This window comes from Daldinia caldariorum, assembly GCF_022478825.1.
Source record: "Daldinia caldariorum strain CBS 122874 unplaced genomic scaffold F4812scaffold_4, whole genome shotgun sequence".
In the NCBI taxonomy this organism is placed as follows: domain Eukaryota; kingdom Fungi; phylum Ascomycota; class Sordariomycetes; order Xylariales; family Hypoxylaceae; genus Daldinia; species Daldinia caldariorum.
The window spans coordinates 1,299,715-1,323,821 of NW_025953040.1; the positions used below are offsets into that span (position 1 = coordinate 1,299,715).

The window sequence follows — 24,107 nt, forward strand, 5'->3', positions numbered from 1 at the left end:
CAACCTAGCAACCTTGAACGGGCTCTGTCTGTAGCGTCCATATGTAGTACAAAACTCTAGACACAACAGCAAGCGTGGCTCCGTTAGTACATATCAGTGAAGTACTTACCTTAGGTAGGTAGGTACATCCAGTACATGTAGTAGGTATACAACTCGTACTTCTTACCACATTATGAAACCTCGAACCAATCAGAGAATCCCCAGCCTAGCTAAAAAGCCTGGCCCCGCCAAGACCTGCTGCCCCATTTTGCCCGTCTTCGCTTTTAGTCCTGACCTCACATCCTCTTCCCCATATCCTAGGTGGCCATTGGGGTGATCTTCCCAGAAACTCCAAAAGCTTCCCAACTTCCAACTCCATCCATCACCAATCTTCGTCCTTGTCTCTCTCCCTTATCTTTGCACCACTTCATCTACCCTCTCTCAACACATCTTCACATTCCTTCTCTATGGGATTTTTAAACACACAGCACCACTGCAGCCTTGTTCAATCCTCTCATTTACCCTCCTTTTGTTAGTCGCAAAAGTCCACGCAATCACCACTAGAGAACGTAACCCGCTATCAAGTTTTTTTTTTTTTTTTTTTGACAATTATCGACCAGCTCGAGCAACTTTCAAGTATCTCAAGCTTCAAATCATTCAACCAGCACTGGCCCTCGCCTCAATCATCACCTAAGCAATCTTAAGCCATTCTAAACAGCATTGTTCGCACTCGACGTGCAACTTGGCCAAATTCACACTTCCCAACGTAGCCCGACATGGAGCAGCAACAGCCTGCTCCCCAGGCTGGGGGTGTTCCCGGCCCTACTGGCCGTCGCCTTCATATCGCCCATCGCAGGAGTCCTTCTGAGCTTACCCCGCTGATGAGCATGTTCGCAACTCCTGGGAGTAAGTTAATACCCCTCATCCTCAGAAGTCCATTGCTTCCGTTCTTGTAATCTCTCTTTCATGTATCCATGACTGGCTCCGTTGTTCTTGATAGCTACCTAGGTACTGACGATGCTTTGTCTTGTAGTGGAGCAACTTGCTATTCAGCAGCAGATCGAACTGTTGCAGCAGCAGCAGCAACAGATACAAGCCACGCAACAACAATACATAAATATGGGAATGATGCCGCCGGGTCAGCTAGGTCCCGGCGGTTCTTTCAACCCTTTGCAACCACCTATGTCTAATATGTCGCCGCAAACGGCTTTCCAGTTTTCCAACCAGCTTCCACAGCAGCAAAATGTTCCCATGGGACCACCGAGTCAACCCATGTCGCATCGTCGTAACCAATCGGCCCTCCCCAATATGGGAATGGGACCCCCTCCGGCTCCTTCGGCTGGAGCTTCTGGGTCCGCTTTTGGGCACTTTGATAACTCGTCTGGTCAGCAGAATCGGGAGAACGCACCTCGTGGAGGGCGAGGTGGCGGCTCCGGTCACCAGCGAAGACATTCTTTAGCCCTCGCTGACGCTAAAAAAGCAGCTGAAATTGCTCAGCAGAAACGAACCACTTCTGGCTTTCAGTTCCCAGCTGCGGCTCCCCCTGAAGGTTCCCCCGCTGAGGAAACCAAATCCGTCACTGCGGATACTCCCATAGCCCAGGGCTCATCCACTCGCGGCGGACGCGGCGGGCATGGACGAAGCCAAAGCATGGCTGTCAATAGCCGAGGAGGAGCTCGAGGTGGGGGCTCTCTGCACGTCCCCGCCAACGAAACCGGCGATTTTGGCCGTCGTGGTAGTGCTGGAGGCGGCCACGCAAGAACTTCATCTCGCAACTTTGAGGGCAATTGGCGTAATCAGCAAGGTCAAAACCAGGGCCAGGATCAGTCCAACCAGGGCCAACCAGGATTTCAGCCTAGTCATCGCTCGCGCGGCTCTATCAGCCAGCAGTCTGTTTCGAGCATTGGGGCTTTCCAGTATCCCGGCCAACCTCAACTTATGCAAATGCCCGGTCAGATGCCAATGATGCAGATGTACCCTGGCCAGCAGCTTAATCCCATGCAGATTAACCAACTCCAGGCGCTTCAAGCCGCACAGATGAATGGTCAGCAGTTTGTTGGTCTTCAGGGAAGCCAACATGCGCCACAACTTGGTGGTCAACAATCCCAACAACAACAGAGGAAGACCCTCTTCACCCCTTATCTCCCCCAAGCTACTTTGCCAGCACTGCTTGGTGATGGACAACTTGTTTCCGGCATTCTCCGAGTAAACAAGAAAAATCGTAGTGATGCCTATGTCTCTACTTCTGATGGTCTTTTAGATGCGGATATATTTATCTGCGGTAGCAAAGACCGTAACCGAGCTTTGGAAGGCGATCTTGTTGCCGTTGAGCTCCTCGACGTAGATGAAGTATGGTCGCAGAAGAGAGAGAAGGAGGAAAAGAAGAAGAGAAAGGATATTACCGACACAAGGTCTGGTTCTACAAACGGTAATGGACAGTCCAACGCCACCAACGGAGAAGAGGCTGCCAACGGCGAAGGAGGAATTCGCCGACGTGGCAGTCTCCGACAGAGACCTACACAAAAGAAGAACGACGATGTAGAAGTAGAAGGACAGAGCCTCCTTCTCGTCGAAGAGGAGGAGATTAGTGACGAGTCGAAGCCCCTTTATGCCGGGCACATTGTAGCTGTTATTGAACGTGTTGCTGGTCAGATGTTTTCAGGTACACTCGGCCTACTTCGTCCTAGCAGTCAAGCGACCAAGGAGAAACAGGAGGCCGAACGGGCCGCCAGAGACGGCGGTCGGTCACACGACAATCGCCAACAGGACAAGCCCAAGATTGTCTGGTTCAAGCCTACTGATAAGCGTGTCCCTCTGATTGCTATTCCTACCGAACAGGCACCGCGAGACTTCGTAGAGAAGCACCAGGAATACGCAGACCGTATCTTTGTTGCTTGCATCAAGCGTTGGCCCATCACCTCCCTGCATCCCTTCGGTACACTCGTTGAGCAGCTCGGGAAAATGGGTGATCTCAAAGTTGAAACTGATGCCCTTCTACGCGATAACAACTTTTCGTCCGATGAATTTTCGGAAGCTGTCCTACGAAGTGTGGGTCTACAAGACTGGTCCATCGCGAAAGAAGATGACGCCTCCATCGCAGCTCGACGGGACTTCCGTGACGAGAAGACATTCACGCTTGACCTTGCTGGCACCGGAGAACTCGGCAATGCCGTTCACATCAAAACTGAGTCGGACGGGAAGATCGAGATTGGTATCCATGTACCTGATGTCACTCATTTCGTTAAGCCTAACTCACTTGTTGATCGCGAAGCTAAAAAGCGCGGCACTGCTGTTCACCTCGTGAACCGGACCTGCGCCCTCCTTCCTCCTAGGATCGCCTCAGAGCTTTGCACGCTGACTCCGGGTGAGGATAGGCTCACCGTCAGTGTTGTCTTCCGTGTTAACCCTCGCAACGGTGTTGTCGAGGAAGGCGATACTTGGGTTGGCAAGAGTATTATCAAGAGTGGTGCTACATTGGCTCTAAAGGAACTAGATGATGCCCTTGCCAATCAAGCTGGCTTTGCACACAATGTTATCCAGGCTAAGGATGCACAAATCCTCAACGTAAGTTTCCCATTTTCCTACAACTTGTTGGTATCCTTCTAACTTTCTCCTTAGGCCGTTGCGCAGAAATTCCGCGAATCGCGCTTGGGATCCGAGGGAGAGCCCATGGCCCCTCTTCGATTACTTCATCAACTCGATGATGAAAACATACCTATTCAACACAATATCTTCGACTCTACACCGGGTACCGAGCTAGTCGAAGAGCTTTTACACAAGGTTAATGCGGCTGTTGCTCAGAAGCTTGCCCAAGGCCTACCCGAGAAGGCTTTGCTCCGGCGTCAAACCCCACCCAATGCCCGACGCTTACAGACGTTTGTTGAACGCATGCGGGCACTAGGATACGATATCGATACTACTAGCAGTGGTACCTTACAGAACAGCCTTTTCAAAGTTGATGACTCTGATATTCGCAAGGGTATGGAAACATTACTGCTTAAGAGCATGCATCATGCCAAATACTTCATCGCTGGCAAGGTCAACAAGCAGCTTTGGCCCCATTATGCTCTAAACTTACCTCTTTACACTCATTTTACAGCACCTACAAGACGTTACGCCGACATCATTGTCCATCGTCAGCTTGAAGCTGTCCTCTCGGAAGGCAAGGTTGAATATAATGATGATATCGAAAACCTGGTGAAGACGATTGAATCTTGTAACACCAAGAAGGAATCGGCCCAGAATGCTCAAGAGCAAAGCATCCATATCGAGTCCTGCAGAATTATGGATAAGAAACGCCAAGAGGTTAACGGCGACCTTATCAGTGAAGGCATTGTCATCTGTGTTTACGAATCTGCCTTTGATGTTCTAATTCCCGAATGGGGCTTTGAGAAGCGTGTACACTGTGATCAGTTACCGCTTAAGAAAGCCGAGTTCAGAAAGGAGAAGAGGATTCTAGAGCTTTACTGGGAGAAGGGTGTCCCCAGTTCGGCATACGTACCAGAGGACGAGCGTCCCAAGGCAGGTGCGTCGCAGCGCATGTCCAATGCGATAGCAGCTGCTAGGCAGGCAGAAGAGGCCGAGAGGGCCAAGAAGGAGCGAGAGGAAGCAGCTCGAAAGCAGACCGAGACAGGCACTATGTCTACAGATGACGTCGATGCTTTGTTCGACGATGACGACGATAATGCCTCTGATATCACCGAGGCTATGGCCGGTGCCTCATTGGCTGAACGTCCGACTCAGAGCGTTCCGGGCTCACCAACTCGGTCCTCGTCGAACCCTGGTGTGCTTCACCGAACTAGGTCCGATTCGAAGGTGCCCATGGCAGAAGCCGTGGAGACCCGTCTGACCAACAAGGAGAAATACCTCAAATTATTTACCTTGAGGGAAGAAGGCGGCGAATACATCCAAGATGTAACGGAGATGACTAGAGTACCTGTGATCCTTAAGACGGATCTCAGCAAGAGCCCACCGTATGTTAATCCCCAATTTTCCTATGGAGTGAAAACGCTAACAAACCGCAGGTGCTTGACGATACGCTCGCTCAACCCGTATGCTCTTTAAGTCCTCCTGATGACGATGTGCTTTACTTGACGTGTATGATTGGACGGGGCAATGGACTTGGGGAGCCTCGAAGTGATTGGTCTCTTGCTTTAGTGATGCAGAGCGAAGTAGTTAAGAAGCGAATAGGGTAGATTGTAAGGCCGCGGTAGCGGCCGGACCCGAGAAGTACAGCTCTTAAAGTGTCGATAAAAGTGTTTCATGAGGCGGATAGAACTATGAAGCTGCCGCAGTCAACAGAAATATACGAGATCGTACTATTCATAATATCAATTACGCGTTGCGGAATGCCTAATAATAAGTGAAGCGCACATGGTTGGCCACGTAATTACACACACCATAGCAATAAGCACTTTTTCTTTGTCAGCTACCATCATACATCCATCTCGCTGTCTACCTACCTAGGTAGGTACCTAGGTAGGCTGTCTAGAACTAGCATTCCTGAGTGGTTAGTAGTGGTTATTCGGGAGAATACCTAGAATTTTAAAGCTGCGGTGGGCCTTTACCTCCGCCGGCACAACGCATGGAAAATCTTAAGCAGTCAGACAGATCCGGTAAGATGGATCTCCGGATGTGCAGCGTTCTACAGCTGCCGCTGTTTTATGTGCCTTTCCGCGATATGAACCCCTGGTTGTTCAAGCTTGATAGACATCAGGTGCTTCGAGGGCTCGCACACACTTAAGGTACCTATGCAGCGGCCCGTCTTCCTTCCTTCTCACGTGCCATGCTTCGTGCTTGGGCCGTCTGGGGTTTTGAATCAGACCCGACTGCGCCGTAGAAAATGGAAAAGAAGTAGATCTCGTCATCTTTTGGGGAGGTATAGTAGCACGGATACTTGGTCGCCCCGTGTGTACGCTTTAGGTTAAATATCTTGTACGATATGACAAGGGGGAGAATGTGATAACCCGCAAATTAGTCCTTGGTAATCTTTTTTTTTTTTTTCCGTATTGTCGTTCTGGCCTAGGTTAAGTTGAAGATTAGCGGAGTCGATGGCAACGCGCGATACGACATTTTGCCCGTTTCTGTCATTTCATTTCCGCATCCGCCAATGAATACCCTAGTCGGCGGTCTACCAAGCCCTTGGGATATCTTCATTCCACTTACTAAGAGGTATCTGATGTATGATATAGGTATGTACATGAACAAGTTGATATCTTTTTCCCCCTGAACATCTAATATGATATAGGTTCCATAGACATATCTTTATTTAACGTATTATTTAACATCAATGACGTGATCGGATTTTCTTCCATTGTATACCAAATCTCCCGCGTCGATCAAGCTCGAAGAAGCTTCCAACCCAATTTGTAATTACTAGAATCAGAAAGATCTGAAAGAAGATCCGACATCCGCTGCCAAGCCGTGTCACAATATTGCGCCAGTGCATCGTGAAGCTTAATTCATTCTCTCAGTTGGCCCTAAACGACCCTGCGCCAATACGGATACAGTACAGCAATACCAACGAGGTAGAATTTTGCTTGGGGGGGACGGACGTAGTAGTAATGGACGAATCAATCGGCATAGCTCAGTCCCTAGTTTCAGGGTTCGGCTTGGTGGCTTTCCGCTATTCAAAACGACATATGAAGCAGAAAAACCCCCTGCCCAGCGGCTGCTCCCCTGGTCGACCCCTTGACAACGTCTTGGCGGGGACGTTCTTTAACCGAAAGCATACTATAGTAGCGATCCGGTCCGGGACCTAAGAAGTTATTTCATCTCAACTTTTAAGCTATGATGCTTGATCATCAAAATCGGCTCTTATTGGCCCGGTGTGAGCATACCCTATTATCTAGGCATGTTTCGTTTCTTCCTCCTACCGGTATCTTCTATGTAAGGCTAGTCAACCTCTTATCGTCAACGGAGCCTTGTCTCTGATTGATCCCGAACAAGCTGTGAAATCTAGATTACCCGGGAGCACTGGGCTTACCCCTGGATTACTCGGAGCCGGAAGCTCGTGGGAGGGAAGGGTAACATAGTAGGTAGTAGTAATATCAAATGAAAACGCTATTGCTATTGTCAAGGAGCCTCGAGAGGATCTCCCTACCGGCCTACCTTCTTTCCGTGACCCACATGTCCATCATCCACTGCCAAAGCTACATGCTCAAGACAGGTTTTAATGAAGCTTCGTTTCCCACCTTCTGGCCTGCTTCTTCTCCCCTTCCCTTCTCATCCCGTACATTTTCGTGTCCAACTCTGAACCTAAAGCGCCGGTCTGCTTCCCGCGGGATCAACGTCTTCACTCTCCTTTTCGATACCTTGTAATTCTTGTAATACCCAGGTCCAGGTGTATTTTTTTTGCTGTAGAACAGCCAGGCTGGTCTTGCTTTCAATATTTTATTTCGCTCCGACAGACGTTCTATTTCTTAATTCTTTTACGAATCTTACTATCAAACCCGATTTACTACTTTGAAACGAAACGGAAAAACCGAAGTTAAAACGGGCCTAATAGTTATCAGATATTAATCAGAACAAGATGCCTTCCTTCAAGAAATCTATGGGCGTTATGGCGGGACTGGCTGCTATTGCTTGTGCTCTCCCAGCCCAACCGAAGTTGAACGAGAGACAATCCCAAATCTACAGCGTTGCTAAGCGACAAAATGCGGCTGCTGCTGCTCTCGGTTTGGCAGATGTCGATATCCTGCAATTGTGAGTTATACTTGGACTGGCTAGCTGGCTATCATTGATGTACAAGCCGCTGACTCGTGTGATATAGCGCCCTGACCCTGGAGTGGCTTGAGGCTTCTTTTTACCAGCAAGGTTTTGCCAAGTTCAGCGATGACCAGTTCACCGCCCTGGGGTTAAACGCCCAACAGCTTAGCGACCTTAAGAGTATTGGTTCCAGCGAAGAGTCCCACGTCGGTCTGCTGCAGAGCTCTATCGCACAGGCTGGTGTCCAACCTGTCCAGCCCTGCGAGTACAACTTTGGCTTTACTGATGCCGCGGGCATGGTTGCTACTGCATCTATCCTAGAGAGTGTCGGCATTTCCGCCTACCTTGGTGCCGCGCCCCTTGTATCGGACAGCAAGATCCTCAGCACGGCTGCGTCCATCCTCACCATCGAAGCCAGACACCAGTCTTTCGTGCGCATCGCCTCGAAGGTCGCTGCTTCCCCATCCCCCTTCGACACACCCCTAGGCCCCAAGGCCGTCTTCTCCCTCGCCGCGCCGTTCATCAAGTCGTGCCCGGCCGGCTCCAACCTAATCCTAACCGCGTTCCCAACCCTGGCGATGACCAACCCGGCCCCCGCAGCCGGCGTCACGGCCCTCGCGCAGGGTACCATGCTCAACTTCCAGAGCGACGCCGCCGCGGGCGCCAAGTTCTGCGGTTTCACGAACTCCGCCGCGCCCGGCGGCACCGCCTTCTCCGCCTTCGACCCCGCCCAGGGCTGCGCTCTCCCGCCGAACCTGGCCGGCACCGTCTACGTCACGCTCACCAGCGCCGCGGCCGCCAACGGCGTCCTGACCGACGATATCACGCTCGCGGGGCCGTTGGTCATGAACCTCAGCTAAACATCTCGATACCTAACATTAGGTACCAACCTACTCACCTACCTACCTTACCTAATATAACTACAGGGAGGGGATTTGTAAATAGGAAAAGCTTCGTCTACCTAATAACGCATCCCTTTTTTGAGTAAGGAGCCGCCGACATGAGAGCGCGCTGGGCCCGAGAAGGAAAAAGAACTAGGCACAGACGGGAGGGCGGTTTTCGGTTCCTCGCACAATAACCGTACTACCCACCAGCTTAGACAATATATCTCGTTTGCGTCATCGTCGGCCTGCAGCCTGCGCTCCCTGTTTGTATGTAATATCCAGTGCCACGCGACAGGGCATCCATGATCCAAGACCTACAGATCTTGCTTGTACATACATACGTATACGGATACCTGCCTTACACTTGTGCCACCTACAGAGACCAGGGGTCTGGAGGCTAGAAGGAGGTGTTTTTTTTTTATTATTCTATTCTTCGTCGGTTTTTTTTCTTCATCTATAAGTTTTATTTGTAATAGGGATATGATTGATATAAAGGGGGCACGAGGATCTCGATTGAAGAAGAAATTGAGGTCCGCTGGACAGTGACGATACCCAAATAGCGCGGACTACCTAGAAGGTCGGCTTTTGCTCTTCGACGATAGGAAGATGAGTAGAAGTAATAAATATGAAGACGTCAAAACCATGCCCATGCCTGGTCGTTCATGCTATGTGTAAAGTGATAGAGGTAGTTTCTTGATTTGCCGTGACGAAGTACAGGGAGATCATAAAGATATTCTACAAGGAACCCTAATGTAACGAGTCTGACAATGGAAGGCAAATACCATAGGTACATACCTTATAACCAAAGCGTCCTTTTGTGCTGAATGTCTCATCTATTAGAATACCAGCATATTCGATCAGTGGCCGAGCTTAGAATTATTATATGGAGCGTAGAAAATTATACCTTGGGTAATCTTAACGACCACGATCAAAAGAAAATCACGGAAAGCTACAGGGAAGACTTTGGCCTTTGACATTGATGCAGCCCCCCTTTTACGGGTATATTGCAGCATGTAGGTACCTACCTTAGTCTTTGGATTTCATTATGTCCGTCTTTTACACCTTTTTATATTTGAACTGTGTCTAGGTAGGTAACTGGATTCTGGTAAAAGGATGGGATGGATGTCTGATGCTTTTCTCTTCATTTACCCTTAGATGCAAGAATTCTTGAATCTTAGAACAGTTATGTTGGAATTCCTTTTTGTTGCCTTATATTCTACGGAGTACTTACCTAATAAAAGAGCACGGTGATCGACCATTACCTAAGGGTTAATGAAATTCAGAGGATATATGAGGTAGGTGCCTACCTGGGCTACGAGTTGCGGTTACTCGTGGTTTCTTCCTCAAAAAACATAAGAGTCATCTCACTTATATCAACGTTTCAATGATTTTAAGGGCAAGTACCGTTATGGCAAGCACTGCTGCCGGAATATTACCCCTTCTCCTTCCGTCGTCAATTATGTATCAATTATACCGTTACCTAATTCCAACACTTTACGCCGGATAGCAATACCTACCTGTTACCAACGACCTCACCTAAGGCCTTCTGGAACAGAAACAAATCGTTTTTGCTTTTCTACTTTCTTGAACCTCGTCGCTTTTCTTGTGCCATCGTGCGTTGCTGACCTCGATTTCTAATGCGTCAGGCTACCTACCATAACATGTAAGTAATAAATCCCCTCTCAATTCCTGTTTTATGGTATCTACGAGCGACGCATATCTATGATGTTAAAAGCGTTTGTTGGGAGGCTCAACAATGGAGTTTATGACCCGAATTTTACTAGCTATCTCATTCCATCTGAGACTTGTTCCCTTGTATTTCATCGCTTTCCGTCTATCATACTCCCCTATTGAGCGACAGCTAACTTGGCTATAAAATACCCTAGGAGCCAGAAAAAAAAAACAGCTGCCTTCCAGTATCTCATCTAGTTTCAAGGTCCTTTTGTTCTCTATATACTTCAACACTTTACTACTACCTCAGAAGACTGGTAATGGAGTAAGTATTTTCCCTCCAACCTTCCTGACTACCTACCTATTCTATGCGGCTTAGGATGTAAACTATGCGAAACGTTACTTTGCTGAATCTAGAAGTGTTGATATTATGGTGATCTGAAGCAATTTTGAAGAAATACCCTTATGTTTTCTTATTTTCATCTCGATGTTACTAATTACTGGTCATGCCTGGCGCATTATAGCTATCAGTAGCGATGGGTATACGCCCTTTGAGGTACGAGACAAATCGCCAACGCTGTTCGATATTTACAGATAGGTAATGCCCACCTAAGTAATGCTTTCTGCTTAATTTGTTTCATGGTACTCTCGACTTCGATCTACACCTATTTATTAAATAAGACAACTCGTGGCAAGATGCTCATCAGACATAAATACAATATAATGCCATGGCCTATTTAGTTATGATTATTTTAATAGTCGTAAAACCCCTTACCGCTCTTCTTCCCTAGCCAGCCAGCATCTACCATCTTAGCAAGAAGCACACTCGGTCGGTATTTCGAGTCTCCCGTCTCCTGGTGAAGCACTTTCATGATAGCTAAGCATGTGTCCAGCCCAATAAAATCGGCCAGTTGGAGTGGCCCCATAGGTACGTTAGTGCCGTTCTTCATGATGGCGTCGATAGAATCTCGGTCACCGACACCAGTCTCTAAGCATGTCACCGCTTCGTTGATATATGGCATTAAAATTCGATTTGCCAAAAATCCCGGGGAATCCGCAGATACGGAGGGGATCTTGCCCATAGCCTTGCAGAAGGCGATGGCGGTCTCGAGGGTCTCCGGACTCGTCTGTAACCCACTAATGATCTCGACACCCTTTTGCACGGGCACCGGGTTCATAAAGTGGGTCGATACCACGCGAGAACTTGCCGATGTATCGGTAGGGTCCTTGGTGGTCGCAGCGGCAATTTTCGTAATGGAGATAGATGATGTGTTAGTGGCTAGGATAGCATGCTTCGGACAGATCTCAGCGAGCTTGGCGAATATATCAAATTTAAGCTGCGGAATTTCCGGCACGGCCTCAATTACGAAATCGACCTTCGAGAGCTCTTCAATAGCCGTGGTAGGCGAGAGACGAGACCTTGCTTCATCCGCTTGTTCTTGCGTGATCCGTTGTTTGGCAACATCTTTGGATAGGAGCTTCTCTAAATATTTATGAGTATTCCAATTCAATATAGAATGAGCGCCGCAATTGGAACCAATGTCACGAACCTGCAAAACCAATTCCTTTATCAAGTGAAGCTTGTGACGAGTCCACAAGTGTAACGGGGACACCAGCTTTCTGAGCAGCTACCAAAGCGATACCTAGTCCCTGTAGAGTTGTGAGCTAAGTGGCGGAGATCTCGGATCACATGTGAAGAAACAAGCTTACCATCTGGCCCGCGCCTAAGACGCCTAGGCTCTTCACCTCAGCTGCATACCGAGCTGAGCTGGAGCTGAAGTGTCTAATTTGACGGCTTAGCTGAGGAGCTCTGGTTCTTGCAATTACACTTGCCATTGTTCTATCTTAAAATGATACCCTAACACTAAGGGGATGTAAGTGTAAGTGCATGAGTTGTGACGAGGTAAAGTTAAGTATAAGTTAATGTTAAGGAATGAAGCCGGCCAAGTTACCGGATAGCCTCGGGCTACGGATATCTGTGGGGCCACCGATCGAGGTGTCACAGCTTAGGTACCTGGCACAGCTGGCAGCTACTGGGTACTTTGTGCCAACTCTGAGTCTAATCGCGCACGAGCCAACTAACTAGACCCCTCGGGCCCCACTTCTCAATTGGAACAAGCGTTTGCGCGTCATTCTGTAAATTAAAACGCGTGAGACGCGTTTTCAATTTATACCATCTCAAGCCTTTCCCCTTCTTGGCATTAATGACGATTATTCAAGATTAAACCAACGGCGAGAACTCTGGCGTAAGGAAACGATTCCTCACCGCCGATATGGAGGCTTCAGATGGTACTACTACTGATGTAGTGCATCCCGAGGTTCGGGCGCACATCAACAGTCTTGTCTCAGCTGTTAGTAATTTATTTCTATCTCAATTCCCCTTTAGCAGTAAAAGACTAATTGATCGTCATGGTATAGCTTGGTGGTTTCAGCGCCGACGATGATGGAAGATATGTGCTTGGAGACTCCGCCTTGGAGGTTTTACGTGATATCAAGAAATGGATTCGCTTCTACGACGAGAAAACGAACCGAATGGACGTTGCGCGATGCTTGGCCGAGGCGAACATAATCGATGGCGATTTGCTACATATTATTGCTACTTGGTCCGAAAATGAGACAAACAACAAATTCAGAGCGAGAGCAGCTCTGGCATGCTTTGAGATTATGGTTCCCTTAACTTGGCCGCTGGAGCGGGATCTCGACCAGATGACCATCAACCATCATCGACATCTACCGGTGCTACAGCTTGCCCAGGTCGGTTATAAGCGTTCTATAATAAACTTCGATGCCGCCCAGATCCTTCACACCGCCGTACGAGTTGCATTGCCTTCGATGGCCTTGTCCCGTAGCGATCGATCTAGTCGCGATGAAGGCATTATTAAGCTAATCTTATTATTCCTGCGCAATGTTGCTATGATCGCACCGCCCCCTGGAGTTAAGTACGATGATGACGAATCTCAAATCTCGCGGTCGGCTTTGATTGATGCGTTTTCATACCAAGACATTCTACTAACCCTCCTCACTATTGCCTCTAATATGGAAGAGGATTTTAATCAGGAAGGCATTATTGTGATGGAGATTATCTTCCATCTAGTCAAGCGTGTTGACGTTTCTAAGCTGTTTATGGACGAGAAGCAGCTTAGCAAGACACAGGCGAACGAACTTACAGCTATGATGAATAAAGAGGCTGCAATGCATCGGCCTTATAACCGAAAGGCTCCGTCCAGGCACAATCGATGGGGGACTATGGTCTGGGTGGACCGAGGTGACGGTAAAGTTTCAACTGTCAGTGGCCAGGATGCTTTACTGGATGCGGCGAGGAGACAGCATAAGATGGACAACAGCAAGGTATATCGGCCCCCACGGAGACCGAGAAAGGAGGAAATGGAGCCCAAGGACTTGGGTCCTCCCGTATCGCTAAACGCTAGAGCGCGACAGCAACTCAAAGGTTTCGTTGAGGAATTTCTGGATTCAGGCTTCAACCCACTTTTCCAGCATGTCCGGAAAAAGATTGATGAGCAAAAGGAATACGTTTTCGAATATCATTCGCGCCAATTCTTCTACCTAGTATCCTGGTTTCTAGAAGCTGAAAGAGCACGGAAGAAGGCTGCGAAAGATCGCAAGTCAACTAGCGCCGAGGATATCAGTTCATTCAACCTGGTCGCTGGCGTACTTAACCAACATATGTTTATCACATTGAATAGGGCCATCGGTGATTCGTTAGAGAGCAAGCGTTGGCAAGAGTTATGCGCTGCTATGCGATGCTTCACTCAGATTCTTTTGACAGTTCAAGAGATGTCAGAATCAGGGAACGAGGAAGACGAAGAGATTGCAGAGAACATTCTTAGCCGCATTTTCTACGAAGAAGAGACGCATGACAGAATAGCGAATATCGCAAGGAACTATAAGGACCAGGGTTTCGAGTATCTCGATGCCTCCACCGAGCTTACACATACCTACCTTCGCGTTCTAGAAGCGTATTCGAAACAAAACGTGGATATGCAAGTACGATCGAGACGGCGAGTGCGAAAGAAGAAGAAGGCCGCGAAAGCCGCTGGAGAGGATGAAGAAAATCCAATAGAAGAGGAAGATGATTCTGAGAACGACCAGGCGAATGCGGAGCGAACGTCAAGCGAGCGGAAATTCGACTTCAGCCGCTTTGCAAATCGGTTTACCCCCCAAGGTGTGGTGGATACGTTTGTACAATTCACGAGGTACTACCCGGATCTAAATGATTCCCAGCTGAAGCGAGCGCATCGCTATTTTTACCGCATAGCCTTTAAGCAGAACATGAGCGTCATGCTCTTCCGAATCGATATCATACAGCTATTTTACAGTATGATCAAGGGCCAAGAACCTCTGGATAAGAGTTGCGCAATGTACAAGGAATGGGAGGAATTAGTGAAGCAGATCCTTAAGAAATGCATCCGCAAGATCGAGGAGCGGCCCCAGTTGATCATCGAAATGCTGTTTTCTAAAATTAATGCTACAGCGCACTACCTGGAGTATGGTTATGAGAAACAGACCCTCTCTACGTCACAGCCGAGACCAGGGGCCGAATTAGAATTCCGCCATATCGTGGATCGAGAGCAGCAAATTGCGATCGCTGTCGGTGTTCTCTTAGATAAAAACTTGGCTGACCACATCACCTGGGTTAAGGACCAGCTATCCTCAGCGGAAAGCGAGAAGCGGGCCTGGGAAGCAGCTGACAAGGCAATGACTTCAATAGAAGGCGGCGAGAAAGAAGGAGAGGAGCAACAGGAGGGTGACGAGAATCGTCCTAAGGAATCACCTCCTATTTGTAGGTTTTCCGTTTGGTGTTTGATGAGTTATAACTAACCTTAGATAATTAGCCATACGCCCGGATAGCGATGCGCGCCGCACCGCTATGTTCAAGAATTCTCATCTTAGACTTCTTATGAAGTTAGTTGGTTTTGAACGGCTCGTCCCAGGTGCGGACGAGACGCCCGAGTCTACCTGGGTTATCCCGATACACGTGACAGCCGATCAGATACAAGAATCTCTGGATTTGATCAAGAAGGCTGAATTCAATCCACCAACCTTCGATGATGGCAAACTAGCGGAGGACCAATTAAGGAGGAAAGCTGCAGTGCGGAAAAAGGCAGTTTTCGACGACGATGACGATGGGATCGCTGATGACGACGAAATCCTGTTCCCGGCGGGTGGCCCGACGGCAAGAAAGGTAGCAGATGAATTCTTAGACAAGCCAAAGAAGACGCGGCGACGCCGCCGACGAGGTAGCGACACGGAAGAGCTTAGCGAGGAACTGCTAGAGGAGAAAGCGCGAGCTCGCAAGGAGCGCGAAAAAGCCAAGGCCCGACGGTTCAAGAGCGACTTATACGTACACGCGAGTGACGACGAATCAGACGACGACGGGGAGCGGTGGGCCGAATTCTACGCCAACGAAGCGCGCATCCGGCAGCGACAGAACGCCGCGGCCGCACACAGCGCGGTTGCGGTCACGACGTCCGCCGCCCCGAAGCAGGTGGAAAAGCGCAAGGTGCGGGAGCTACTGGAGGACGATAGCGATAACGATGATGATCTCATCTTGCCGCAGGGGTCGGAGGACGAAGACGAAGAAGACGAAGATGGAGATGGGGGCGAAAGGAAAGGTCACGGCGCATCGGGGACGGACGATACGCCGCTGTCATCGAGTCCACAAGCGGGCTCGGTATCGAGCGCGAAGAGGAGGCGGTTGTCGAAGGAGCCGCCTAGTTCGGCTCCGGCCGCCACTGCTGACGGAGATACCGAGATGGCAGATGCGGACGATGATGATGTACCCGTTGCGAAAGCGCCTGTGAGGCGGCGGGCTAGGGCGGGGTTTATTGTGGATAGCAGTGATGAAGAGTAATGACTAATTGGGATAGGAAAGACTGCGTGCATAAGGTAGTTGGCGTTTGGGTATGGCTTAGCATAGGCAGGCGAAGGCTGGGATGTGTTATGGACCACGCATAAACAACATCGGAGCAAGATTAATGAATGGAACCTGAATATTCACTTCACAATCACCCATTTGAGGCGTTTATTGGTTATAATGGTATTATTCACGATATTGTAATCCGTACGTAGAATTGGATGAATTGTGTTATTAAGGAATGACTGGAACTACCCCGGGATATCACATCCAGCTACAACGTTATAGAGGCAACTATTTACATGAATACTTAGGCACCTAGGTAGTTTTTAAATTCAAGGATCGGTGGGTTTTCATATCATTCTTCCTATTCCGTCGTAATACTTGGTGCTCTGTCTGTATCGAACTTGTCAAAGTTTGCATCATAGACGACGGATGGGTGGTTGGTTTAGTTCTTCTTCTGCTTTTATGGGGTTAGTATGCTTTGCGTGTACCTAAGGGAATAACATAGGGGGTATGTAAAGAGCAAAAAAAAAAAAAAAGGGGGGGGGGGGGTGGGAGGGGGGTTAAACTGACAGGGCAGTTGGCGCATCCGCAGTTCTGCTGGCACTTGCAGGTGCCGGAGCTGGCGCAGGAGCAGGAGCCGGCGTCGTTGCAGTTGCAAGCCATTTTTGGAAAATTGTTATGTAAGGTAGGTAGTATTGGAGAATTTAGATAGTATAGTAGTAGTAGTGGTTGTTGTTGCGCAGTTGTAATCTTAAGCAACTGTGTTGCAATCGATGCTATTGACTTCGCTGATTGGTTGGAGGCGTGAGTTGGGAAGTGAAAAGTCGGCCATCAAGGTTGACGGAATGGGAAGGGGGACTATTTATATACGCTACGTACAGCCTGGAATCGCCTTACCTAAGGTGAGGTGTTAGGTACTTTGATAATTCATTGTTTACGAAGTACATGACTTCAGGTTGGGAGGTACTTAGCAGGATCACTACAAGAATAAGCGTAGGTAGGTATTGTGGTGTATAAGTGCTTTGGGTACAGTACGTCGTTGGGTTATGGGGGGTTTGTTCTTTGTTGAGAGAAAAAGGGGAACTAAAACCCGAGTCTCTGACGACAACGATGCGTTATCATCCCGTTATCGCGCGGTGCGTGGTGTAAACCATACGTCAGCGACCCCCTACCTAAGCTCTGCTGGGGAGGGGAAATGCTTGGGCTTTGCCCTGTTCAAGTGTAGAAAAACGAAGCTAGTGCTAGCCACTTACATAACAAGTACTGGTTCCCATCGGATGGTTGTGGCATGCTGTCGTCCATTCGTTGGGGGGCTCTGGCAGTCTGGTCACAAGGGCTTGCTTGAGAGGTATTCTCGAAGGGAGATGGTGGTGGTGTAGCTTGGTGGTTTTTAAGACATATGCATGTCTTATTAACACGATAATAGACAACTCAAAAAGTCGGTAAGTGTTCAAAAATCCATTGGCTATGCTATAATACAGGTATGTTAGACATCTAGCCATATCCGCCATGGATGAGGGATTCATAGGTTTGGTTTGGTTCGTATAGCGTTACTCGTTTAATACATAGATACATACATAACTATCTGCAAGCCGGGAACCAACCGGCCATCATCCTTCCCATCGTCCCATCCCTCGGTATCGGGGACTTAACAATAGGTTAGGAAGTTAGGCAGTAGTCAAACTGTCATACAAAAAAGTAGTAATAATATTATATCTCCCAGGCCTGACTTTTCTTTCGTCATGATCCTTTCTTCTTATCCCCCCCTTTTCTCATTATAAAGGCTTGTAAGTCAGTGACAGACGACGCTTACATTTAAGCCTTGTTGCGCTGGCCGTACGCCCTGGTGACGTAGTCGCCGTCCTTGACGATCAGGTCCTCGGGGCGGTAGTCGTGGCGGCCCGACAGGTAGCTCTCGAGGATGGCCTTGGTGCCGGCCGCGTACCGCTTCTGCGCGTCGATCGACGTGCCCGACATGTGAGGCACCATGGCGTTGCCGCCGCCGAATGGGTTCTTGGCGTATCGGAGCACGTGGTCCTTGGGAGCCGGCTGGGGGAACCACACGTCACCGCCGTATCCGCGGAGGTGGCCCGACTTGAGCGCCTCCGCGACGTCTTCCTTCACCACGATGGCGCCGCGAGCGGTGTTGACCAGCCAGGAACCTGCGGTTGTTCGTTAGTTCTTGTTATACAAGTTTGAAAGGGGAAAGGGAGGGGCGGGGAGGGGGAGGGGGAGGGGGGTAAGTGCTCACCAGGCTTCATCTTAGCGATGAGGTCCTTGTTGAACAGGCCGCGGGTCTTCTCGTGCAGGGGGCAGTTGATGGTGACGACGTCGCACTGGCCGAGCATCTCCTCGAGGCTCTCGACGCGGCGGCAGCCGATCTCCTTCTCGACCTCGGGTTTCAGGGGCTGGTAGTCGTAGTAGAGGAGCTCCTTGCAGTCGAAGGCCTTGAGGCGGCGCAGGACGCGCTCGCCGATGCGGCCGACGGCCACCGTGCCGACCACCTTGTTCTCCAGGTCGTACTCGTTCTTGGCCGCCGCCGCGACCTCCCACTCGCCCGCCTCGATCATCTCGTGCGCGGGGACGAAGTTGCGCACCAGCACTAGGATCGTCATCACCACGTGCTCCGCTACGGAAACCACGTTCGAGCCCGTCACCTCGGCCACTGTGATGCCGCCGTTCGTCTTGTTCGCCGCGTTCAGGTCCACATGGTCGGATCCAATACCAGCCGTGATGGCGAGCTTCAGCTTCTTAGCCTTGGCTAGTCGCTCGGCGGTCAGGTAGCCGGGGTGGAAGCTAACCCGTGTGTTAGTTTTTAGGTTTGAATGAAACTCGTGTGATTAATATATAGCATCTTTGCTCTTCTCCCACCCCCGGCCTAGGCTTTGATATTGATATATTACGATATCATCGAAACAAAGGGGGAAACGTTGTTCAATGAGACGGGTGAAAAAGAGGTCACGTACGGAGTGGTAATGATGATCTCAGCGTCTACGAGCTCCTTGTCGAAGGTGGAGTCCTCGCCGTCCTTGTCGGAGGTGGTAACGAGGGTGTGGCCCTGGTCTTCGAGCCATTTTCGGATACCAAGTTCGTTCTCGGTTGTTCCCAGTAGCTCGGGAACCTATAATTGGGTGGAAGAAAGATAGGTTAGTGCAAGCTATTAAGTGGAGAGAGTGTATATGTGCCGTAAGAGTGAGAGTGAGAGTGAGAGTGACACGGAGATAGATCGTAATGCAACTTTGTAACTTCGGGGTGTGAAATTATTACCCCTCATTCCCTTGCCCCTTTTCCCCTCCCCTCTTTTTCTACCTTTACATCTGCCGCCATCTCTACCTGTTACCAAAGACGGACTATTGCATGTACGTTTCAGCCAATGACGTGTTGGGCCGCCGTCATTGGACGAATAGCTTGCTTATGGCAAGAAGCGATATTGCAGAGAGACGGCAAAAGAGGGTATCAAAGTGAGTGGGTTTGGGGAGTTGGAGTAGTTAAAGAAAAGCAAAAACGTCATCTTGGAATTGGGAAATGGGAACGTTGTATGAATTTTTTTCTCTTTTTCTTTTTTTGTCACTTACCTCTTGGGCATGCTTGCCTCCGTCGTATAGGACTAGTAGAACTTTGACCTTTTCACGTGAAGTAGTTAGTAAACGCGTCGAAGCAGGAATTCGTAATAGTGATGAGAGGGTTTGATAAGGGTCCCTGGCGTTGCCCTTAGATGCCATGGCTACGCGTGACGTCAGGTCAGCGCGCAGCGGCGTGCAAGACTGAGCATTGCGGACGAAACGAGTTACTGCTGTAGCTGTGGAAAATGCCCGCGTAGATATGGGACGGATGCAAGCAGGAGGAAAAGGAACGAGTCAATAATACCATTTTGAATGTCGTGTATGTGAGTTCGAGTTTATGAGAACAGGGATCTTGTTGGTCTGGGTATGAGCTTCTCTGGGGACAAGACGGCTCGATTACGAAAATGTGAAGGAAGAATGAGTCAAGTAGAAAAAGCGAAGAGAGTTTGCCTATGACGAGGGGAGGCTTTAACTATTTATGAGCTGGAGCTTGACCTCGCGCGACAAAGAAACAACGGTCAAGGGGGAAACCGCAACGGCATCTTTCGTCCGTACCTACCTAGCAAGCGATTCAACAATGGCACAGCTCGGGAAGCGGAGAGGTGGACACTATCGGGTAATGTTTTAGCTGCTCATCTTTAAGCGCAGAGCTAGCTAGAGGAAGAGGTAGTCTCCAACATTGCCCGCTACCTAAGGTGTAAGGTAGTTTTATGTGGTCTACCTAATACATAGTATGTAGCTGATGTACACAGTGGATCAAGTGGATGTAGTGGCATCGAACTATAGAGGAAGTATTCCGAGGCTCCAGATAGGAGTTTATTGTCTTACAACCTCCGAAACGCACGTTGGCAGGTTAGGCGCATTCTCTTTGATCCTATTCAACCCGCAAGGTGGGTGTATATCCCGAATACTGATCACAAAGGGACTCGGCTGCGCTCCGGAAAGCTTCGGCGATGTTTCGGTGTGTGAGGCAAGGGTCCCGCACTTCTGATGCCCCCCTCCCCCTTGGAGGCGGACTAGCGCCCATCATCAGTTCATCTTCCACACTGGTAGTACGTAGGCCAACGACGTAAATATACCGACTAGCTTTGTCCAACAGCCACATCCACTTAACGGAGAGGCAATTGTTATTTTGGAAACGCAATATCGTTAGATACTTCATACAGTAGGTGAGGAATTATTCGAGGTTGCTCAATGCATAGAGCTCTAGATTCGGTCCTCGGTGAAGTGGGGGTATACTTGGAGCACATTTGGAACTACGAATGCAAACAAGATACACATGTTGTTATTGTATTGTACATAAATTTGCGGGGAAGCTTGTTAGAAGGCTAGAGCTAGCCTTTCTAAAAAGCACAGCAAATAAGACGACAAAGAAAGATGGTTGAGAAGGGGATAAGCAGGTGGACGTTCCTAGATCTGGAACAATGTTGTGCTCAGATCATCGATTGGCCGAAATACCATAGTACCTATGTTTTCAAAGCTTCGCGGCAGTTCTAATTCTATGGAATAATGTCATGGGTACAGTGTAATAAGTGAGATACCGGACGAAGAACGTATATTAAAATGATATCCCACGATAGTAAGACTCGGCATAACACAACTTTATTTCCCCGGGCGTAGTTATTTATCCGCGAGAAAAGGTATGTAAGTAGAGCTTACTGTTACATGGTACATGAAGCTTCCTAGCGGGTCGGGGAAGTGCGCGTCATTGGAACCGCCAGGATCTCTCCGAGCAGGTTTGCTATGTAGCTCAGATGGGTCAATCTGATTTACTTGCGTTTCCGAAACACCGAGCCGACTATGCCCGAGTCATTATCGACGTATTTTCCGTGGATCTTAGAGTAGGAATATCGGCAAACGTGAACGGTCTGCTGCGGCTTTGCGAGCTGTAAAATTTTACTTTTTTTTTTCTTTTGAGCGTGCCGATACTTTCTCTACCGCCTTTTCTAAACCCCCTTCAATTTACAGAATCATGAACATAGCGCCAACCATCGCGATTCCTAACAACATTTCGCTTGCTGTATGCGTCATGGCTGCTCCAGGAACGAATGGCGTTTGAGTTGGGCTGATAACAGATCCTGTTCCAGTACTACCAGCTCTTCCACTGCCATTACCAGTCGTGGAGTTCGCGTTTGAGGAAGTTACTGGACCGGGGTTCGTTACGTTGAAGAAATTGCCAGCTAATACTTTTTCACCCAGTCCGGCTTGCGTCAAGACAGATAGAGCATCAAAACCCTGCCTGTTTGCAGCTGCGTTCTTAAGAATATCGAGATTGGCTTCTGTAGCGCTAGATGTATCTACCAGAATTTGGGTATATCGATGAGATAGCGGAATCCTTGCGGGAGGGGAAGGCCCGATATATTTTGCAAATGCCTCTTGTCCTCGGGAATTCTTGAATACAAAGGCGTCCGTACTTCCCGCAGAGGTGTTTATCGACGTCGCTGTCGTGCTCTGCGTAAGACCAGTTTGTAGCCAGTGTAGAAGAGTGGACGTCTGCGGTGGGCTATCCGTCGGGATATCTAGGTCGATCATCAGGACGGCAAATGATGTTCCTTCCACCTTGGACTGTGTTCCAATTGTTGGAGCCTTTTGAGTTGCTATCGTACTCGTTAGTGATCTTTGAATCGTGGTAAGAATATCGGTTTTACAACTGACCGGCTTTTCCCAAGACATTTCCATCTGCAGCAGCGACGTCGCCAAAGGAAACTATCAGACTGGACGTCGTGCCAGGTTCAAAGCCACCGGGAGTGGAAGCCAAAGTTGCGGATGCACTCGCTAAGATGAGAAGAGATTTACACCGCATCTTGACTGAGACGAGGTGATATGGGCTTATATGAGATGAGATGAAATGAAATTGTGATGGCGCAAATTGACCAGCAATAAGGACGAGAGGTAGATAGAAAAAGTGACTAGGAAAGATTCACAGTAGAGATATTTGAATGATTAGAATAGCTTGCAGCATGGGCTTACTGTAAAATCCGTGAAGATATTGGTAACATATTTGATGGTCGCATCATCTCGCGTGTCATCGGATGAAACAAGAACGAGCGGACCTGCGACAGCGCCCAGAACCAGGACAAAGCATGGACGATAGCAGAGAAATGAGGTGGATGCGACTGAATATTGCGTACAATCAATTCGACCTTTCCGGGGTCACTGAGACACTTAGCGGATTCTGGCATTTTTGTAAATACGGAAAATATATATTGGTGGAGTTTTTTAAGGAATATTCTTGATTGTAAGGTACCTTATGTTAGGTACCTAGGTATGATCCTATTCCCAAAATATACACTTAGGTAGGTACCTAGGTACCTCACCTCATAGAAGTAACGAGGCGATGATCTTTCCTGATCCTAGAAAAGTGTAAAAAGCTCTGCCGGGTCACAGCTCTTGGCGTGTTTAGCGCGTTTCCTAATTAAGAAAGAAGTTCGATTCCATCAACGTCAATCAACATCTCTCTTTCGTGATAACCGTATTTTCGTCTTCTTTAGATATTAAACATAGTCGGCTCAATGTGCGTCCTAAGTATGAAGGGAATTGCAACTTAAAAAAACATCATTAAGCAAGATATTAGAGGATGACGAAATAAGCATCTTACTTTGATGCCCGAGGGCCGTGGAATAGACGTGGGAGGTAGATGGTGTTTCGATAATTTAAGCGCTCTTTGCCGCAAGGTCGCTTTTACCATCAAAAACGACATGTAATATGTAGGTACCTTAGGTACCTATTATTCAAGAACATATCAAGTTAGAACTCCTTTATATTGGAAATTCTGCCTTACCTGCTAACAAGTTTCAGTGCTTAATGGTATGTCAAATATCTATCTAAGGTAGTTGAGAACTTCCAACAGCATTATTTCTAGGGTTGAATCTGTGGTTGAATACCAAGGATTAGAGAAGCGGAAGGCGTTTACGGTCAAATTAGACCATATGATTGGCTACAGGTCAAATGCTTAGGCGGACTCGGCCTATCAACCTCGGGCCTCAAAAGGAAGTCCGCATTAGGCCTCACAGCATTCACCCGAGCAGACCGCCACGACGTCAAACGGGTCGGTCAAGCCTTGTTATGATGATGCCTTTTATTCTTACCTCTTAGCTTTCTAGGAACGACATGCTTTGCGCTGCAAAGACCCCACCCAAGTACATCATCGATCACTTTCCTGCAACCTACCATGTCGATTGTCGCTTTCCATGTGTAAGATATCAACCCCTCCGGGGGGTTATTCGCTTCTTGTGGCTGTATTTTCAACTGCATAACCACATATCCCACAGCCTTTAAGTACGTATTGTATAAGTACGTATTGTACTTAGAGAAGTAATCCTCGTGAGTTTACATGTAAGTCAGCCATATGCAATGGATGTTTCACCCCTGCTGTTTGTGTAGTTACACGGACGGACCCTTTGTTCATCAGGTATGAAGGCA

At 48.6% G+C, this 24,107-nt stretch overlaps 6 protein-coding genes across 6 annotated transcripts; 3 read left to right on the forward strand and 3 right to left on the reverse strand.

Moving 5' to 3' along the window:
* Positions 1–215: 215 nt before the first annotated feature.
* On the forward strand, positions 216–5,407 carry F4812DRAFT_421192 (RNB-domain-containing protein). Its single transcript, XM_047933526.1, has 4 exons — positions 216–885; positions 1,013–3,543; positions 3,598–4,952; positions 5,004–5,407. Exons 1-4 carry the CDS (start codon positions 756–758, stop codon positions 5,041–5,043), a joined length of 4,056 nt encoding a protein of 1,351 aa, XP_047792323.1. The 5' UTR covers positions 216–755; the 3' UTR covers positions 5,044–5,407.
* A 1,998-nt stretch (positions 5,408–7,405) lies between these two features.
* On the forward strand, positions 7,406–8,875 carry F4812DRAFT_309648 (ferritin-like domain-containing protein). The gene is made up of 2 exons (XM_047931321.1): positions 7,406–7,683; positions 7,751–8,875. Exons 1-2 carry the CDS (start codon positions 7,511–7,513, stop codon positions 8,544–8,546), a joined length of 969 nt encoding a protein of 322 aa, XP_047792324.1. The 5' UTR covers positions 7,406–7,510; the 3' UTR covers positions 8,547–8,875.
* A 1,826-nt stretch (positions 8,876–10,701) lies between these two features.
* F4812DRAFT_309650 (3-hydroxyacyl-CoA dehydrogenase) lies at positions 10,702–12,173 on the reverse strand. The gene is made up of 3 exons (XM_047931322.1): positions 11,952–12,173; positions 11,792–11,891; positions 10,702–11,724 (listed from the first exon to the last, which is right to left on the reverse strand). Exons 1-3 carry the CDS (start codon positions 12,075–12,077, stop codon positions 10,994–10,996), a joined length of 957 nt encoding a protein of 318 aa, XP_047792325.1. The 5' UTR covers positions 12,078–12,173; the 3' UTR covers positions 10,702–10,993.
* A 222-nt stretch (positions 12,174–12,395) lies between these two features.
* On the forward strand, positions 12,396–16,332 carry F4812DRAFT_421198 (timeless-domain-containing protein). The gene is made up of 3 exons (XM_047933527.1): positions 12,396–12,592; positions 12,660–15,042; positions 15,095–16,332. Exons 1-3 carry the CDS (start codon positions 12,515–12,517, stop codon positions 16,111–16,113), a joined length of 3,480 nt encoding a protein of 1,159 aa, XP_047792326.1. The 5' UTR covers positions 12,396–12,514; the 3' UTR covers positions 16,114–16,332.
* Positions 16,333–17,792: 1,460 nt separating this feature from the next.
* Positions 17,793–20,135, reverse strand: F4812DRAFT_309778 (D-isomer specific 2-hydroxyacid dehydrogenase). Its single transcript, XM_047931323.1, has 4 exons — positions 19,698–20,135; positions 19,089–19,243; positions 18,374–18,918; positions 17,793–18,284 (listed from the first exon to the last, which is right to left on the reverse strand). Exons 1-4 carry the CDS (start codon positions 19,842–19,844, stop codon positions 17,938–17,940), a joined length of 1,194 nt encoding a protein of 397 aa, XP_047792327.1. The 5' UTR covers positions 19,845–20,135; the 3' UTR covers positions 17,793–17,937.
* A 1,112-nt stretch (positions 20,136–21,247) lies between these two features.
* F4812DRAFT_309815 (PEBP-like protein) lies at positions 21,248–22,507 on the reverse strand. Its single transcript, XM_047931325.1, has one exon. The coding sequence runs from the start codon at positions 22,362–22,364 to the stop codon at positions 21,648–21,650; it is 717 nt and encodes a 238-aa protein (XP_047792328.1). The 5' UTR covers positions 22,365–22,507; the 3' UTR covers positions 21,248–21,647.
* Between the last annotated feature and the right edge of the window lie 1,600 nt (positions 22,508–24,107).